We start from the raw sequence: 20,873 nt of genomic DNA on the forward strand, positions 1-20,873 counted from the left end.
TTTTCTTTTGTATGCATCTTTTATGCTGTTTAAAATGTGTCACTGATTATGCAGTTAACAATTTAAAAGATAAGTAATTAGGAGAAAAGCCGCGCATATACAAACAGATTTTAAAAAATTATTCAACTTAAATTTAAGAAATAAAATTCTATTACATAACAGTGTTATAATACACGATCAGCACGAAATACGACAAATTTGGCGAACTTTTGGCTACGAAAAATTTTTAAACAAATCCGAAATGCAAGAACGTCGTAAAATAATGTCAACTCTGAAATTTCCACGATTATATATTTAATGAATATACACATTTAAAAAATGACTCAGGCAATTGTATTACAATAAAACAGCAATAATTAAATCGGCCTCTATTTCCACCGTCCATCACTTCACAGTGAGAGCCATCGCCATATTGAAAGTTACCCGTGATCTTTCAGAAGCTGACCTTTCGTCTGATTGGTTGAACGTTCGAGGAACACGTCTCCAGCCGGAACATTTTGGGAAAAGTTTTAAAATGTTGCTCGTAGCCGGGACACGTTCCTCCTAGCTAGACGAAACATTTCTCGGAAGCCTGCCGCTTAAAGCCGTGCTACTAGAATCTCGTTTCTCGGAATTGTCCCGGGTAAGCGCGCGCGTCTGTAGATGTGATAACAGCATAACGCTTAACAATCGACAGATACATTAGTGCCTCTCGCTCTACTATATCAACTACATTGCCCCTTACGATGTTATTTTATGCACTTCTATAAAACTTGAGTTAAAATCTAAACTGGAAGTTTTAAGCATATGGCATGACTTTTTGACGAATTGTTTGTGGAATAGATGATGGTTCGTGTTAGAACGATTCCAGAATTATTCCAAACCATGTTATAGTATATAGATGGGTCCCTAAACTTCCACTATCACAACCAGTTGATTATTAATATGATATTATGTATTGTCACTGAAGCCAACTGAACTGAGTATTGTTATCAGAGATGCTAAGGCAACAAGAATCAGCGGTAAGTTTTAAACATTTTCAGGTCTAGTTTCAACCTTCTTCTTCAGGTGAAGGAATGACATGATACTAATTTAGAAGTCAAACAACAACAATAAGCATTATATTTGCAAATTTTTCACAGAAAAACATTACACATATCTGTAAACATTTGCAAATATAACGCTTATTGTTTGACTTCTAAGTTAATATTTGTTCGGCGTGTTATTTTACCTTAATTATTGAATGACATGATGTTGCGCCTCGTTACCTGCTATTTACTTAACATATTTCATAGTTGAGGATCACCCTTTAGAACCTCACTCAATATATGTCAAAGTGGAATCAGAAATCTGTCTTGAAAAATTGCACTGAATTACTTTATTAAGCTAAATTATATGAAAGCTGTTTTCCTAACATCCAGTCTAACCTTGAACAACAGCGCCATGGGCATGACCAGAAGTTTATCCAAAAAATGGCCTCAATTCAGGTAAACTTAGCGAATGTAAATTCCCTTGGGAATCAGTTTTGGAAGATGCTGAATATATCGTAAGACTGTAATAAAGGATTAAGCTGCTGATTTAAAAATGAAATACAAAACTAGTTTTAATTAAATAAAATTGTTCCATGCCTTATTGAATCAGGATAATCCCAACTTATTATGGGCAAAATCCTGTAATACAAATTTTTAATAGTAGTACCTCAGTAGAGAATTCATTAATGTTTTTACTACGGAAAGGTTGTAAGGTTTATCTTAATTTTTTAACAGTTAATTTTGAGTTAAAGTTACTACGTTTACGTTTCTATTTCTCTGAAATAATTATTCGCTTATCAATTCTCAACGTTCCAGACACATTGCAGTACATTCAAAGTTTGTAATATTACAAGGTGAACCGGAATTTCTAACTGAAACATTGTTATGTCCTATCAATGACGTTTAAAACTGCAAAAATAGCCTTATTATTCCAAAACTTCTTTATGTTTTTAATACATTGTGTATTAAAAACATAAAGTCTTATAACATCTTAATTTGCTTTATATTTTATATACATACTAAAATTTTATAGCAATTTTATATCATTTAATCATGTTAATTACGGTAGAAGTACGACATCATTACGGTAGAAGTACGATTATCAGTAGAAGTACGACCTTCTTCCTTCGCATAGATAATTTATTTTGTGCGTTATAAAATTACCTTTAATAATTTTAGTTCCAAAGTTTGAATATAATGTAGTTTCTTGTGTTGAGGATAATAACCTATGAAGATAAAATAGTTTTCATTTCGAAACTAAATGAGTTATATAAATACTCATTGATAATGAAGAACATCAATGATAATGTTCATCACACAGGTAATGTATTTTAATTGCTAAATTTGTGGTGTCCGCCGATAACATCGCGGCAAAAACATCGCGGACGAAAACGTCGCGGAGAAAAAAACGCAAGGCGAAAACGTCGTGCTACAAAACATCGTGGGAGAAAACATCGCAAAGAGAAAACATCGCAGTTCTAAAACATCGTGGTACAAAACATCGTCGTCGAAAATAAAGCGGTTCAAAAACTTCGCAGTTTGAAAACATCGTCGTCGAAAATATCGTGGTAAAAAAATGTATCTACAAATCATCGCATGACGATAACATCGCAGGCATGCTTTTTTCAGGTTTTAATAATTTTAAATGGATATTCCTTTAATGATTTGTGAGCGCAAGATGGAAAGAAGGATAATTTTTACTTTCATACTCTTTAATAACTAATAAATGTTTGCTGAGAAAATAAAAAAGGAACTTAAGCATAGAAAATTATTGCAACTTATAGCACTTAATAGAATTTTAAACCGACATAGTTAAATAACAAAGGCCATTAATAAATCCTTTTTTATAAAGTTTTTACTGGTAATTTTTAATGAAAAGTATAATCTAATAAGTTGCATTTAATTTTCTATGCTTAAGTTTCCTTCTTACTTTTTCAGCAAACATTCATTAGTTCATAAAGAATATCAAAGAAAAAATTACCCTTCTTTCCATGTTGTGCTCACAAATCATTATGGGAATATCCATTTACAGTTATTAAAGCCTGAAAAAAGCACGTCTGCGATGTTATCGTCATGCGATGATTTGTAGATACTTTATTTTTTACCACGACATTTTCGACGACGGTGTTTTTAAACTGCGAAGTTTTTGAACCGTTTTATTTTCGACGACGATGTTTTGTACCACGATGTTTTAGAAGTGCGATGTTTTCTCTTTGCGACGTTTTCTCCCACGATGTTTTGTAGCACGACTTTTTCGCACTGCGTTGTTTTCTCCGCGACGTTTTCGTCCGCGATGTTTTCGGCTGTAACCAAATTTTTAAACTGCTTCTCTTTCTTTTTCGTTCGGAACGATATAGAAAATTATCCAGCATTTTTTTCATTTCTCAGTAATGGACATGATTAATTAATTTTGGCAAAGCAAGCTAGGATTATCTGTTGATACAGGACTTCTTCATGCTGGAATTTTTACAGAAATGACTAGAATTTAGATACATGTAAAGAATCTTTTATAACCAGTCAAAGAAACAGCTATGATCGAACTCTGGGGGAGCCACCAGTATTTCGCCGTATTTGGCTTTCTGTCGTTGCCTGGTCATTTCTTAGTTTTTAAAGAGTACATGCCACGTGCTTTTAAAAGAAAAATATTTTTCTCCATAAATTATTTATTACACTACCTACCTGCATTCCTCGTATTTATTCTGAACTAGGAAACTGAGCTTATTTCTAGAAGTAAATAATCTTTCTCGTAGTATTCAATTCATTTAGAGAAAAGGTCTTGAAATGATTTCAAAATCTGTGGCTTTCTACACATACTCATCTATATTTTAATAATATTTTCTTGAGATGATATTTTCTGTTTCAATAATCAAAGAACTGCAGCTCCTCATCTGCATTATATAAATAATTACATAACAAATAACATAGTTTCTACTGGGATGAAGAAGTAACATAATTCTTACTGCTGAATAATTAGCCACGTATTTTCGATAAACACTTTAAAAAGAGGCTATTATTAGCAAAATCAAGCCCACGCATTTCTATATAAATTATCCCCATTAAAAGTAGGAACAAATCCTACCATCAAATATGTCATAACGTTAGTGATAAATATTATATAAGCCATCTTACATACTCATTCCTCTCTCAGATATCCCCACAAAATGGACTATGAGCACTGATCATCATACGAATCATAACATAATTGCCTCACTAGTGGCCGAGTGGTTAAGACCGCTTGATACGAATTCAAACCCAGACGAACAGCTGGCTACATAGCTGGTTTTCGTGATTCATCCCTTACGTAAGTTGAATATGAGCCAGCTTCTACTGAAGTCACATTAAAACATTCCTCCTCTTATAATGATAGCCCTTATGTGCTTTGTTATACTCAAATAACCTAACCTAAACTAATTTGCCTCAATGAACATCTATTTTACATTAGAGTCAGAAATTTCCCATCGCGTTTTGGTTTGTGAATCGAGACAACCCATTCACAAAAAGCATTTAAATATGTGCTCTGTACGAAATATTTTTTTATTCTCCCACTCTGAAGTACTGGAAAGTGAGAAGGCTAATGGCTTAAGTATCAAATGTCAGGCCTTTATAAATAATCAACTAAATACGTACAATATAATTAGCTTTAAAAATATCTGTCTCTATCATGAATAAAGCAATAAACAAATATTGAAAAAAAGTTCAAAGAAATACGATGCTCATCGTCGTCTTGCAAGACATGTGGCATAGAGCAAGACCAGACGTTGAAGTTTTGACAAAAACCTTTATCGCATAAAAAGTGAAAATTTGTTTTGACTTTGCTGAAGAGACTGAAATATAGCTATACTTGATTGATTGCAACAGAAACGATGAATTTTTTATCGTAAACAGAAAAGGAAGCCTTGAAAACTCGGTTTCAAAAGTCTAAAGAAAGTTTAAGCTCAGATTTATGATCATAGTTGGGTTTTCCTAAAACAAACTATTAAAATTGCCTAAATAAGCAGCAAAAAGAGAGCGCGAAATATTTCCTATGGTAAATTTAAAAAAATCTTCAATTATTATGAAATTAAGGTTGGAAATTGGTAGTCCTTATAAAATAATACCTTCAGTGTAATTTATTGTTCTGCTACATTAAAATCATTAAAAAATGTGCGAACACACTCTGCACTATGAATTGATTATTTAACGCATTCATTAATATAAAAGCGAAAGAACTAAGACAAATGACATTTCTTGCCTGCTGATGGATCAATTTTTACTATGGTTCTGCACACTTACCTTACGAATATGCTTTCCAGTCGCACTCTTATTATTGAGAAGTCAAGTCAGTAATTAGTAGTTCAGTAATATCAAAATAAAATACTGATAAACTCGGGAATATTAACATCAGCTTACGCTTCGATTTCATTGAGGGTTGACCTAACAACGAATTGATGATTGCTAATAAGTTAGCAGTTAAAGAGGAAGATATGATTAGAACCTTGGAAAGAAATCTCCCTCGGATTTGCATTCATTCCAGCAATTTTGTATGCAAAATAGTTTAATTTCTTGTTAGCTTTCTTAAAGTTTACTTAAAGCTTTCTTATAATTTTCTTAACTAGATTTTGCTATTTATTAGCTTAATTTAAATAAGCAACGCACATGGGAGCTATCTTCGAAAGTACATGCGAAACTTAGCTGTTAAGCAACTGATAGAACTTTCCTAACTTTTCTGATACCATTCCAGCTCATGCTTCTGTGTACAGTCTTTTATTTCTTTAATTTCTTCCAAATGCCCGAGTATTCTCTTCTCAAGCATCTGTCGGGAATGGCAGAACTCATCCGTCAATCAACCTTCTTATCACTTGCAAAGGGCATCCCACAAGAGAAAGACCAATGTTGCATCTGTGTGATGGTGAGAAAGACACTACAAACAGCGAAAATGTTACGAGGGGCTTCGGACTAGAAGTTGGCCTCTATTAAGTACTTCAACATTTCGGGGCGATTCTTCCCATAATCTTAAGACGATTAAAATAAATTTACAAGCTCTTTAAAAACGATATTGATAATATCTGATCTTTACAAGAGGAAAAATCTCTCCTTAAACATAGAAGTCAATAACGTATGACAGACATATTTATAAATACAAATACCAATAATCGATTTTCCCTGTCGTAAGTAAGTAACGCTAAATCTTATGTTAAATATTATTTGGAAAATTATTTATTTAATATAAATAAGATTCCTCGCAATATGAATCATTTTAATATCACTTGCTTCCCTATGGATGTGGGTACAAACAATCGGCTTTAGTAGCCTCTTTAAGTTTATTAAAAAAAAAGTTTTTCTTTAAATTTTAGCATGTATAATTAATCAAGATCGAATTTTAGGACTTATAATAATCAAAATGAAATTCTGTCTATTCTTTTAATACCTCAACGTACTGCCTCATGTAAAATTTTTGTGCGTATTTGGTGAACGCTAAATTCCTATCTCATTTAAGATGATAAAACTTACATCATTCTGTCAGTATTTAACTTGATAAAATGTGAAAAATTTCCTTTTCTCGCTAAACGGTGAATTTTTTTTTTCAGTACTTACAGATCTACTATAACAATTTTTAATCTATAAAAGTGGGAAGAAAATTATGATTACCTTATTTTATTCTTTTAATCATATCTGGCAAAAGAAAAAAATATTAAAAAGACATGGGTATCCTTGAAAATAATGAGAAACTTCTTCTCTTTTGCTTTTCATCGAAAAAAAATATGAACAGTAATTAAGATTAAATAAGGAGAGAAAATTTGATTAAGATTAGTATAAAAATTTATATAAGGTACTTTTCACTGTTTTAAGCAAAACGCATATCTCGAATGCAGAGCATCTTCTTATATACCCAGAACTAGATAAAGAGTTTCAGAAACGTGGTGAGATAAGTGAACTATATTGGAATGCCAGATCTTTAATAAACTCTAGTATCACTCAACTCTAGTATTCTAGTATCAACTCAAAAAATATCACTCAACGTTGTAAAGATTGCATCTCTTATGTTCCTTTCTTTGTTGTTTAAATTTGTAACTTTTCATTTTTGTTCACATGTTCAGTTATTCTTAGTCTGACTGTATGAATGTTTGTCTTTTTTCGTTATTTATCATTGTTCTTGTGTGACACTTGAGCTGTTTTATATGTTTGGATTGATCTTTCCAATAAAGCCATATGTAACAACATATCTCTAGCATATTGCATTCTAAGTCAATTCAGAGAGTACACATGTTGGTAATTTATAACATATTTGTTCTCATTTTAAATTCTATACAGAAATTAGATGAAAGTAATTTTTACTAATTCACAATATAGCTGAAGCTGCTAAAATAATCATTAAGCTAGTTAATTTTTTTTCCTGATAGACTAAGAAAGGATCGCCATAGTGGGAAAATATTGAAATGCAGATTAAGAAGGATTTGGTTTTTTCTCGATATAAAAACCATGCTAAATAAAGTGGTATAATGTAATACGAGACACTTTTATTAATTAACAACGTAAACATCAATAATTTTCAACAATAATGTAAGAGTATATGCGGACAAAAATGACGAAAACTTTAGAAATACGTAAAAAAACAATCCAGTTATTTAAACTTATCTTTTAGTTTCATTTAAAAGCTTAGTATTTTATTTCAAGTTATTCTATGCATTTAAAAACTGCGCATAGGATTGAATCGCAAAAATTGGCAACATATGGTATTTCAGGCCAAGAAATATTTTTTCGCAATTTTATCTGAAAGTAAGCTTTACAAAAAGTTATTAATTCTTCACTGCTCACTTTTGACGAAGGTGAAATACTTGCACATATGTACATCAAACTGCAAAATATGACACTTATTTCAGTATCTCTGTTATACGATCAATCAAAACAATAAGTATCATGAAATAACCAAGGCAGATTGTATTAAGTGATAAAGTTCCAGGTATTTTCACATTTGTTCTACAAGTAAAAACCCAAGCTAGCATGTAAATACGCTATCATTGAAACTAGAAATGAATAGTTATTAGAAACTCTAGACGGAAAAAGGAAAAAAGCAACCAGGTAATTCCTTATATCAATACACCCAAATATTTTACTACCGTTCCGTTAAATCAATTAAAATTTTCATTAATTACCTTTTATTCAATGATAACTTCATGAATACTTTTTCCGCAATTTCCAAAGAGCTAGTTTGATGAAAACTGAGTAACATTGAACAAATTTCAATAAAATCTAATTCTGGAAATGACGTACTTATAAGAAATAATCAAACTCCCATCTAAACTATTCCATCTCTTAGACCTATTGCATTTAAAACCTAAAATGTTTAAGTATTGGGAATAGCACATTCCAACCTATCTTCTCGAATTTTTTGCCATATTTTGTTCTTTTAATATTCTGTTATAAAAATCAGAAGAAAACCCTTTTAAAAATTTACATAAAAAACAAGACAGGAAATTATCAAATGATTACTTTGAATTACTATATAATTAAACAATGCGTCTAAAGATATAGTTAAAGAAAGCATAAATATCAGCAAATAATTACTCCAACTACTGGTTTAAAACAGTTTCAGTTTTCATCTCATTATCAAATCTCATTAAATGAATATATTTAAAATGAGCTTACTGAATACCGACAAAACGCCATTCTGGCGGAAACAATATAATGTAGCAAATTCGCTTCGTAATGCATTAGGTTCTCACTTTGAAATAAAAAGTATTTTAATATCTTACGAAAATTAACTCTTTCTTTTAAAGCATGTTGTATCAAAAGTAACAAATAAGAACTGCTCTATTTGGTATATAAAAATAAGACACATTTGCAAAGTAAAATATGTTTATTTCTTAATGATATCAATTTTTATGTTAATTCTTAAAGCTCTGCAGTAACGCTAACCGTATAAGTTAATGTGGAGAAGGAAGAAATTAACTGAACAATTCTTATCAAACAACTGCACTTTTGCTATAAATTAAATAACTAATAAATTTATTTCTTTTGTAAACAGCTGGTACAAATTAAATTAAAAAGTAAGTTATCTTCTTTTAAGAAAGGAATTTTCTCGTAAAATATTCTTGCTTTTAGAAAACGAGTTTCTACGTTATGGTGTCTTACAGCATGATTTCTCAACGTCTGGGTCGCGACAACATATGGAAGCATGCATATTCAGGCATCTCAGAAATTTTAGCAAAATTAAAAAATTTCTGACCTCTTATAAATCGAGTTAATTCGAAACGAGTTTGGTACATTACACATATAGTGTGCCAATTCGCCTCAACTAGCGTCTTAAAATGTGAATGGTTGTAGCTGGCTGTAAAATTATTTAGTAAGCTGGGCATGCTTCGTTTGTTTTTATCACCAACAAATGATGGTAAATCTAATACATTTTCTCATTAAAGTTTACTTTGAATTAACGCATTTTTTGTTTGTTTTATAGGAGAAAGAAAAGTTTTCAAGCTCTTCTGTCAAGCGTTCTTCAAAAGTCGTTACAAAAGTCGTTCAAAAAGTCGTTACTCAACGTTGTTATTTTCATAAAGTGAGACTTGATAAGAAAAAAAGTATGTCACTTCATTCTTGTTATTTGGAATTTATATGTAATTTTAATGATTTGGTACAAATTATACGCTTAATTTGTAATCAAGATTTTGCTCCTTCGAATATGTAACTACTTAAACTGAACGGACATCTTAGTACCAAGTATTCAATGTATGGTAATAAACAAAAGGACACTTTGGGCTATTTCTAAAATCATAAAATTAGATAAAACAACGTTTTCAGAACTTTGCTCCTATCAATGAAATGTATTAACTTGCACCCTTTTACGAAACTTCTAATTTAAGTTCAAAAAATTGAAATGCCCTAATCCACAGAAGAGCTTGTCCTGCTTTCTGTAACTAAAAAGTGGTAAATAGCTTATGTAAGGACTACGGAGATAAAATCTCTTTTATCAAGTGATATTGTTTCTAAAGAATTTCTAAAGCAAGTAATGACCACTTGCAACAGCTTATTACGAGTCTTAAAAATTGTCCACATTTTGCTGAAACAACCAACAACAAACAATTGATATTTCTATCTGAGTTAATTGATAGAGTATATAAGGTATGCATTTGTGACTAAGGAAGTATACATGAAGAATTATTGTTTTATCCTCCCCTGGGAGCGTACATAAGACAAAATTGCGTTATTGCTAAAGGTAATGAGTTTTGACTAAATGACTTTTACAATGGAGTAATTGCACCCATGTTTGTGCAAAAAATGCTGAGGCAATTATGGATGAAAATGCTGGATTTGTATCGCAAGTTACATCATGGCAGCGAGCATATAATTTTAATTCCTTGCGTGATCCATCTTGAAGCACTAGTAACCAAAAATCTACACCATATTTAAATTATACGCGTGTGCATCACAATACTGTCAAACCAGTAATTTATTAAAAATCTATACACTTAACAATCGTCTATTTTTAAACCTTTGTGGAGATCTGAATTCCGATTACCAATTCTTGGTTCAAGAATAAATGGCTCTCATTAGAACGAAGTTTATATAGATTATTACAGATGAAACACAAATTTATTAAATCGTTTTTCAGAGTAGAAGTCTTGTTTTGTTGATTTTTTCATGTTTAATTGTGCATTTTAAATCTATATTATTTTTGAAACATTTTTGAAAAAATGAAAGATTTTAAATAGGTCTTTTCAAGGAAATAGTTGTAACATATTTAAGTTAAACTATAAAATTGAAAGTCTTGTTAAAAGTGTGAACATACCGGAAAATTAAATAGAAAAGCCATATTAAAAATGTTTGTGCTACAGATATTTTAAAATTGAAAATAAGCTTTTCAAAGATTTAATTACAGATTTATAATCCATCAACTGAAGTATCTGGAGTTTCAGTTACAAAAAAAAAACTTTTCCTTCAGATTTTAATGTAGAAAGAAAATTGGGTTCATAAACTATATTGAGTTTAATTGACTAATGTCAGTCATTTGTTATGAAAGGAGAAAGTAACATTTTCCATTTTACCGAGCTACACAAATTTAAAACTTCAGTTTCCTCAAATCTCTTAATCTTGGTTTGAGAATAGGACAAAATTTCATTTTCTGAAATTCGAACTAGTTTCTAACATTTTGTCTTACTTATTAATACGAAGCAACACTTTCAGCATTAACACTTGTAAAATCAGAAAATCATTCAGTTTGTGCAGAATAATGAAATATCACTATGTGCGCAATAGAGCAGATATTCATTCAAGATCTAGTCTTTACTTACACAATTACGCTCAGCATAATAGTATGAATGGCTTTGTCTCTAACACATGTTAAAATTATATTCGTATATATAATAAAAAAACTATTTTTCGAATAAGTTTTCGCTAAGATTTATTATCAACAACTATTTTAATTCTTATTCTTAGTTTTCACGCCTTTATACCCAGTTTTGTGAAAAAAAGAGGCAGCCAACATGATCTGGAGCATAAATTGTTTTGTACTCAGTTTAACACACCTACAAACTCTTTTTTGCTTTATAGGGCATCAAAATTTAATGTACGAGTAGATACACTTTTTTTTATCAGTGTCGAATTTTTTTGTTCTAAACATTACTCAATGAATTTCTGAAATACGAATTACTAAACTTTTAGAGGTATTTTGCATTTTACGCTTACATTTCACGCTTACATGTCGTGATGCTTAACATACTTGATTTCCACATGCTTTTTCAAATTTTTTTAAATAACTTTCTGTATGAAGCCTACATTATACTAACAGACTTAAAAACCATTATCCTACTTTGACATACTTTCTTACATATAAAAATATTAAAATGTTTTGAATGGAATATTACTTTCCACGTACAATAATTCTAATACTTAACAAAAAAAGATCTATCCAAATCATGATGCATAATACATCGTGTCATCTTTTATGCATCGTGATTTTACAAGTCGAGACTTTCCCATACGTGCACAAAATTATAATACTGGAGTACAGATGATTTCTCCTACTATTAGATAGTTTAAATTATTTTGTTCGACTGTATCAAAAGAACAAAAAAGAGTTGAAATAAAATTAAGTTATCTTGTTGCAATATTATTAAGATCAGGTTGCCGAAGACAGTTTGTATCATTTACGTAAAAAGCCCAAAAGCCCATAGTCTACAGAATATTCGTATTTTCTGTCTTACATGGAAACGAAGATATTGCAGTGAAAACACTCTATGATTTTTCATACGAATGCATATATGACCATGTAGTATAAGTTATCATGTGAATACATAGGAAAAAAACATACCGTCTTTTATCCGGAAAGGAAATTTTTCTTGAAGACAACGTGCAAAAACTGATGCAAAAAACTGCTAGTAAAATATATTCCAGCCCGCCCATGGAGTGAAATAGCCACGTGAAGTGCGCATAACTAAGGTGCAAAGACTTACCTTTCTTTTTGCTGCCGAACATGTCGCGCACGCCGCGAGATTTGGCGAACGGTTAGTCGGCCGCTCCAGATTCTGTGTCGGAATGACTGGAAGCACGGTTTCTGGATCTGGGAAGAATGCGTGCGCAGGATGTTCCGAAATCGGGATGCGCGGGAGCCGGAATCGTTTCCGGTTGATAGATGGCAACAGGTGAGGTATGGGATCGATGTATGGGTTACTTCTTTGGGAAGGGTTAGAAAGGCTAAACTTTGATTTCAGAGCCCTTTGAAATAAAAAAACAAAATCTTGCAGATCACAAAATTTAGTTTTTCTGCAAAACTGCTTTTTTTAAAGGCAAATACGATTACCTTAAAGTTTGGAAAATGCAAAATGCAAGCTGAAAAAAAGCAAGCATGAACTTCTTCCTGAAAAAACAGTCTTAATATTCTCGAGAAAAATCTTTCACACACACAATCAGTTTACTTTTTTTTTATTCCGCTGCTCATATTTTTCAATCATTAGCGCTCCTCTGGATAGGTATCATTCCTGTTCTTTATATATAACTGAAAATTATGTGAACACAATTAAATAACATTCAATAGTATTTAAATTAAGACAGTAAAATATTTTAAAATTAAGTATGCATTATATTATCAGCATCTTTTAGTTTTTATACTATTGAAAAAAGTCAGCATAGATTGTCGTGCATTTCCAAGAATAAGCCGAGATCTTTTAACGAATTTCTTACCACTAAAATTTGAGAATCGGCTTATGTGCGAGTTCTGTCTTACAAATAGTTTTATCGCAAAAATGAATAATTGGTAAATATAAAGAGCTGTAATAATTTCAGTTTACCAAAAAAGTAATCTATTTAATCCTAATATACCCTAATTAAATTACTCTGTTTCATAATCTCATTCATATTTATCTAACAGTTTTCTAAAGTGTCTTTCTGCTATAGCCAAACCCACATGATGGCATCTTCTTCCAGGTAACCATTAAGACATTGTCATTCACTTTGCCGAAGATATCATCTTCAGTCCCGTCCATAGTATTATTTGCTAGTGCAATGTTATTTTAACGATCTCACGATCATTTCTAGCCATTTAATGAAGATGATAGTGTTAAATCATTCACAGCACTCCTGGTAAAATAAAATCTTCATCAATTAATTTTGTTTTTCTTGCGTTTAGACATATACCTGGATTTATAGGGAGATTTAAATTCCGACTAATAAACGAGTTTTCAGTCTTCATTGAAATTTCTACAGAAACGTTTTACTTCTAGGATTATATACAAATATATACGGTGTTTAATTAATAACAAACAATCAGATACAATAATACGAACAAATATATACTCAAATGTGCTGAATAACAATTTTTTTAGGCGAATAGTACATTAAAATGACAAAGCAACATTAAGAAATTTGTAAGGCAGTTTCTTCTTACTTTCCGTGTGCTTATGTCGTGTAACTGGAAGTACGTCCGATGCGCAGTCGGGAGGAATCCCGACAAGAGCACATTTTTCATGTTTCCTGTATCAATAAACGTAATGACTACAAAAGGCACCCGAGGTAAAAGGTGGTGACGCCAGGATTTGATGATTGGGTCTCCTCATCCCCAGTCGCTCTTTAAAACTTTAAAAAGGGAAGTATATAAGATATTCCCCCCTCCTTTCCGCTTGCTTTTTGTCTTGTAACTGGAAGCTCGTCCGACGTGTAATTTGAAGACCCGGAGTTCGAATCCTATCGAGAGCACTGAGGAATTCTTTAGTTTCTTGACATCGGAAAAACCTAATAATTCTACAAGTTATACTTGAATTTTCAAACAAGAATTATTTTTGTGGTTTTCAGTATATAAGATTTCGTTTATTTTTATTAGTCATTTATTTTATGTTAATGTTCTTTTTGTCCTTTTTGTTACTGATTTTCCTGCCAGAATGTAAATTTCTAGCTTGAATGTTTCAAGTTAGGTAGAAAAGAGATAGTATTTGAAGGAAGGTTTTAGAGGGTAGGAATAGAGTGTTCCGCCTGGTGAAGGCCACGTTGCTAATTTGATTCTATTGAAAGTTGCATTCTGCGGCGTTACGTTACTCTCGCCATCAGACTTGTCACAACTTATAGCCAACTTGCGCGTTTCTTTAGCTGTGTAGCCATTAGGCTAACTCGCATTTGCTTAGCTAAACCAAATTCAATATTTTTTAGTTAAGCCATAAATGTCGGCTATTCTGTGAGCACGAGTAGTGCACTTCTGTTAACTTTCATTTGAGCTAAATAGAAGGGTCCTTTTAGGGTTTCTCAGTATTCGCTGTACTTTACAAGACATAGTGATAAATCACTTCAGATCTTAGAAGTTTCGTTCATTTGATACTATCAAAGAACGCGAAGCTTCATAAGTATTTTAAATAATCCAATCTAATTCAAGAACTTTCAGTTTTAAATTTAACTATTGTAATCTCAGCTAAAACCTGTCTTGTTTATAAGCTTTCTTTTTTGAGATTTCGATACACTCCATATTTCTAAATTATAAAAATATTTATAATAATATTTATATTCCTTCATTAAATTCTGTGCCAATACTTTAAAAAATTTGAAGAAAAACCCCTATCTAAGACAATGCGTTTTCAGAAATCCTGAGAAACATAGTTAAAACAATGGCTATGTAATAATTTACAGTACTAGCGGAAACGAGCCACGAATAAAGAGTGTTTCTTGGCTTACAATTCCGAAACTGTCCCTATCGTTTTGCATTTGGACGATATTCTTTCGTGTGCATTGCCTTAACTAGTTAGATTCATTTAAATAATACGCAAATATAGTGATTTAAGAGATTAGAACAAATACAGTTGTAAGAATATATACAAAATGACCATAATTTACTAGAAACACTTTTGTTTAGCACGTACGTATTTAATAAAAAAAGCTATGTACACACTCTTGCATTGAACTCGAATTTCATGCAACTGCATAGTAAATTTTACCTTCTATTGGACTTTTTAATTTTACTCTAATTTTAATTACTTTCATAACTGGAGTAAAACACAAGATATCTTAATTTAAGTAAAAAACGTTTAGTTATTGGATCATAAAAATTATATACAGCTCGCGACCAGCTAATACAACTGCTTACTAAAATGTTGATTTGATATAGCACAAAAAGGAAAAAAAATACGTTTAAAAATCTAAAGAAAAGTGTTGATTCGATAATAAAGTAGTAGTAGATAATAAAGATTTGAAGTACAGCTTATAGCGAAAGGTTGTGTTATTTTTTGTTAACGCAAAAGGAAGCATTTAAATGCCAGAAATTTTCTCTTGAGCATTTTCCTAATCACGAGAATAAGAAACTACTTTCTTCAGAATAGATGAAATCATAGCCAGCATTTTCTTCAGGCAGAGAAAGCTATCGAAATCAAAGAAAATCTCGGAGGGAGATAAATGGTCTTTTAAGGAAAATGGAGCATTGTAACACTAATTTCTTATTTTCATACACTTCGTAAGACTGGAAATAACATTAAAGTAATAGCAAAACTACGCCTAATGTATTTACATTGTTAACGAATCATTTTCGTGCTTGTACCGCTACGTTCGTTACCGTCAAGCATGATTTTTAGGTAACAGATTATCTCCGTTAAAATTGTTTAATTAATCAATTAAAAATTTTGTTAAAATCCTATAGTAGCATTAATTTCCTATCCATTTTCGATTTATGAATGCTTACGTTTCCCCTTTACTTTTTGAGCAAAAATGTAAGAGTTATAAGGTATTTCTCCCGCATTCTTAGCATACATTCGTAGTGTAGTGGTCTGCACTCTGGTCGCGTATTCCAGAGGTCCGTGGTTCGATTCCCGACGAAGGCGTTGTTCATTATTCATCTCTCCTGCTTCCAATTAACCTAATGACTCTACAGTGGCGCCCGAACTAAAAGGGTGGTGGATGATGATTCTCCCCACCCAGGATTTGGCGATTGGGTCTCCTACAACCCCAGTTGCCCTTTAAAAGGCGGATTATATAAGGTACCTCTCCCGCCTTCTTAGCTATCTTCGCGGTATGGTGGTATGGACACTGGGTGTGTATTCCAGAGACCCGTGGTTCGATTCCCGGCGAGGGCGTTGCTCAGTTTTTATGACTCTTGCTTCCAAAAAATACTAATGTCTCTACAACCTTTTCAAGCAATGTTATATAACATGGAACAATCTCAAATTTGGGAAAACAGATGAATTTAGGAGGACAGTACCAAATCTAGAAGAATTTTGAGGTCGCCAATTATTTTTAAATGTAGCATACGTAAATATTTATGATAATAATTTCCATACTGATAAATTATATTTTAATATCATAAATATAATAGGAGTAACATTTTCAGAAATTATGGTTTCACCGTTATTATGCTTCATTTCCAATTCTTGATTTTACCAAAGTGGAAGGCCTCGCGGTACGTCTAAACAAACATATCCATCATTAGGGCTATCCTCTTGAGCTAACCAGTGTGTTCTTCTGCACTAGTTGCTCAGGGCTGCCTAGAGAGTTACTTGAAAAAGCTTCCGTTCCTTGCATAAAGTAACTGGCCTTTGTGAATTTCACTAATGCATTCCATAATAAAAAAAGTATTATAATTATAATAATACATAGAAAATTACCCTCGATCACAAAATGAGAGCCTTCAACATTATCTTATATGAAGAGGACTAAAGGAACTACTGTACCGAAGTAATAACAGTTCTCTGCTTCGGAACCAGTACTCCATCAACATACTTTACACTTAACATTCAGTCACCCATAAATTTTAACATGAACTTACCATAATTTCATATTACATATCGGTACTAATTTCACTTATTTTTTTATATCCACTTCATTTTTATCTGGAACCAAAATTTTTGGGATTTCTCAATTCAGTAAACTCTTCTATCTGGAGCAATAGTCGGGGCAAAATAATCCTAATAATTTCATTGACGGGCCTTTTTCCGTATAGTAAATTAATAATCTGGATTTTTCTGAAAATGAATGCGGTCAACTACTCGACTTTATTTTGATATTTTCTGAATAATTCAGCTTCTTTCACACACAAAGAATCGCAATAGTGGACACTCGTGGCGGGCAGGTGGACCAGAGTTTTCGTATAACTAAATGGCTTTCGCATATACGAAATACTTCTCTTAAAATATCAGTATTAATGATATTACAAAATGTAGCATTTGACGTACTTACAAACGCAAATGTCAGCTTTAAAATATGTAATATAATCTTTTGCGTGTTAATTACTTGTATTCCTTCCAAGTATCTGGCGTTCTCTTTTTTAATTACTACCGAAATTTCACGAACTACTCCCCCTTAAATTCTGCCTTTCTTTCTGCGATAAAACTGGTACCCTAATTATGGCGAATTACAGGAACGCTACATCGTTCTAGGAAAATTGAAATTTTCTAAGAATTTCTAAGTATACATGTAAGAAACTTCGAAAACTGTATGAAACCATCTCCCCTTCCCCTAAATTGCTGGGTAGATTATAAGATATTTCTCCCGCTTTCCAAGCGTCCTTCGTGGTGTAGTGGTTCTGCACGCTGGGCCGGTATTCCAGAGGTCCGTGGTTCGATTCCCGGCGAAGGCGGTTGCATATTCTTCATCTTTTCTGCTTCCAGTTAACCTAATGACTCTACAAGATAAGGTTGGGGAACACTGACAGTTCATTAAAGAGATTATGTTCTTGGCAAACGCTTTTGTACTGGTGTGATGCGATGAGTGGAGTAAATTTTATGTCTTGTATTATCAAGCTGTCAGGACTTGATCAATGATCAGATACAGTTTTTATTGATCCCCTGGATATCATATGAAAACAGGTCGACCCCTAAACCAAAAAGTGCATTTAAAGATTTCATCGAGAATTCAAATTTTATTTATCTTCCTAATACAACGGAGCTCCAAACTACTTTCTCGAAGTTTCTGCACGACTTGCACTTTAGACCGAGGCATACTTTAGATAAACTTGCTACGAGTAACACGACTTGAAACGTTAAAAATGCCTGTGCATCAAATCGCTTACGCTAGACGAAAGCGTGATAATGAGAGAAACAAACTAAGGGATCAAAAATCTCCACACCAAGCAAGCATCTTCTTCACCAACGAAAACGATGGAGACAAATATCAAGAATTGGAGCGTCTTGCTTTTAAGGGCTCTTTCCGAAAATTCTTTTTACAGTTAGAGATCTTAGCCAGTGACATAATTCGAGAACAAATGGATAATCCAATACAAAAATTCCATTTTCTAATACGAAATCAACTGATGAACTATGTCGTCAGATGCAATAACTGTATTATTTTTGTACAAAGTTGGCAAGGGCACCTGTCAGGGACAATTATGTTGAAATTTATTTAGTTGGTTTTACGAGAGTTGGTTAAATGCTCAGAAAATTCATGATTCTTAGCACAGTCACAGAGTGACTAAATTTAGTTTTCGTGGTTTTTCTTCTTGTGTAATAGAAATACTAAACAGGCTTCTTTCAAGAGTCCTTTATGAAGGCAATCCTCATACGGTAGACAGCAGAACACATAAATTAGCAATCACATAAGCAGAACCAACCAATCATTCAGCCAGATCATTCTCTGGCAACTGAGCACAGAACAAACTACTAAGTTCGTAGTTTTTATCCACGTGACCGTTTTTGTGCTTAGAATCTTTAGAAATGAAATGAGTGTAAATGTTTTCGCAATAATTACTCTAAATTTTCCACCATAAAAAGATGCTATTTTCTTGCCTTTAAAATTTTTAATCTCATCGAAACCTTCTTTCCATTAGTAGACGAAGGCAGATTCGAACGTTTGTTGCGATTCTGGCCATCTTCATCAAAGCAAATACAGTGAATCTCCTCATAGAGACCACCTTCTATCGATACTCCTTCTAAGAATGACTAGTATCTCTGAGAACGCATGTAAATATCAGTGTCAAAATTGCCCTCCCTAAGATGATCACTTTCACTAAAAACCATTATCATCTGGTATCCTGGGGGTCATCTTGGAAAGGTTTCATAGTAATACTGTGAGTAAAGAATGGAAATGTCATAATGAGAACTAATAGAATTTTTTTACACAAATTAAAATTAAGAAAACTTGATTAAAGTTTGAAATTTAATTTTTAAGTATGGGATTATTAGGCATTTTACTTATGAATTTGTTTTTGTTTAAATTATTTGCGGTAACTAACATTTTTTGCCAAATTATGTTTGCTACTTTTTTGGTACTCGCTATGCTTTTCTTCCGTTTTCAATTTAGATTTACTGCATATATAGCCGCATATAAATCTATTATTTTGCATTCCATTTATATTTTCTGAGTATACATGGATACGAATCAATTGTAACCCTTAGATCCAACTGACAAAAACAAAAGAACTTGTTTTATGAGCTGTATTATTTGATTTAGGAGTAAACCCATGCTTTGAAAAAGTTTGAATTTAATTTTTGAACGTTATATTGTATTTTCAGTATTCTATAAGCAACCTTGCGAAAATTATATTAAAGACAATATCTTTCATTCTTTATAATAAAAATTAATCATTCTGATTTTATTAAATTAAATCTGCAATCGCTGCTGCTATTATTTTAGTTTTAATTACGTTTTAATTACTTTGAACATCAGTCAGCAGTTGAAGGAAGTAATAAGAAAATTGACATTCTAAATTCCAAAAAATATGAATTTTGCAAGTGCGGAAATTCGCTAGAAAAGGAAACTACTATACTCGTATTATCCTTTGTAAGCAATAAATGAAGTATTATTTGAAGCTGTATGTTTTCATTACAATTGTTTTACTTCCAGTCGCAAGAAAATTTTTAGTATAAGTGCTTCTTATTATTTCCTTCATTAATATGAAGATAATTTTACATGTTGGATCTGGATAGCATATTTTAGTCAACAATACGTAAGTAAAATGGTAACATGCTATGCGTGAGATAATTTATATGTATATAATATTATATATATATATATATATTGTTGCATTATGTATATAGTTTAAATCAATGTATGTTTCAGAAATGTATAACTGCCATCCATTGATTCCCTGTTTTACATTAATCAATGCTGTCTAGCGATCTTTAGCACCAATTTATACCTGAATCAAGGTTAATTTTAATCTCGTTATGAAACCGCAAATAGCAATTATTGTCACATATTTACGTGGATAACATCAATACATAATGACAAACCAAGATTATAACGTCAGTAACTATAATAATATTATTAATCCTCCTAGAGGGAGCTATGTTATTAATTGTATTTGTGACGTAATATTACATAACTTATGCGAACACTAAATCGTAAATCTTCTTTGACCGCACGGAATGGGAACGAATTTTGTGATCAAAGTTATGTTTAAAAAATATTAAATGTTTCTCTAGATTATTTTAACCGTACATAACAATGTAAATGCAATATTGATCGCAGAATATAAATTGACACGACGCG

At 31.9% G+C, this 20,873-nt stretch overlaps 1 protein-coding gene across 1 annotated transcript in view; it reads right to left on the bottom strand.

The window, feature by feature from the left end:
- The window catches only part of LOC118190740 (Kv channel-interacting protein 4-like), a 445,497-nt gene extending 432,980 nt beyond the window's left edge, over nucleotides 1-12,517 (bottom strand). The window contains exon 1 of the mRNA XM_085807168.1: nucleotides 12,437-12,517. Coding sequence (XP_085663294.1) covers nucleotides 12,437-12,458 — 22 coding nt within the window. The 5' untranslated portion in view covers nucleotides 12,459-12,517. The remainder of the gene's footprint in view (nucleotides 1-12,436) is intronic.
- Between the last annotated feature and the right edge of the window lie 8,356 nt (nucleotides 12,518-20,873).

Source organism: Stegodyphus dumicola, chromosome X1, assembly GCF_044657685.1.
Source record: "Stegodyphus dumicola isolate Sdum_Otavi_A_Nest chromosome X1, ASM4465768v1".
NCBI classification, from domain to species: Eukaryota; Metazoa; Arthropoda; class Arachnida; order Araneae; family Eresidae; genus Stegodyphus; species Stegodyphus dumicola.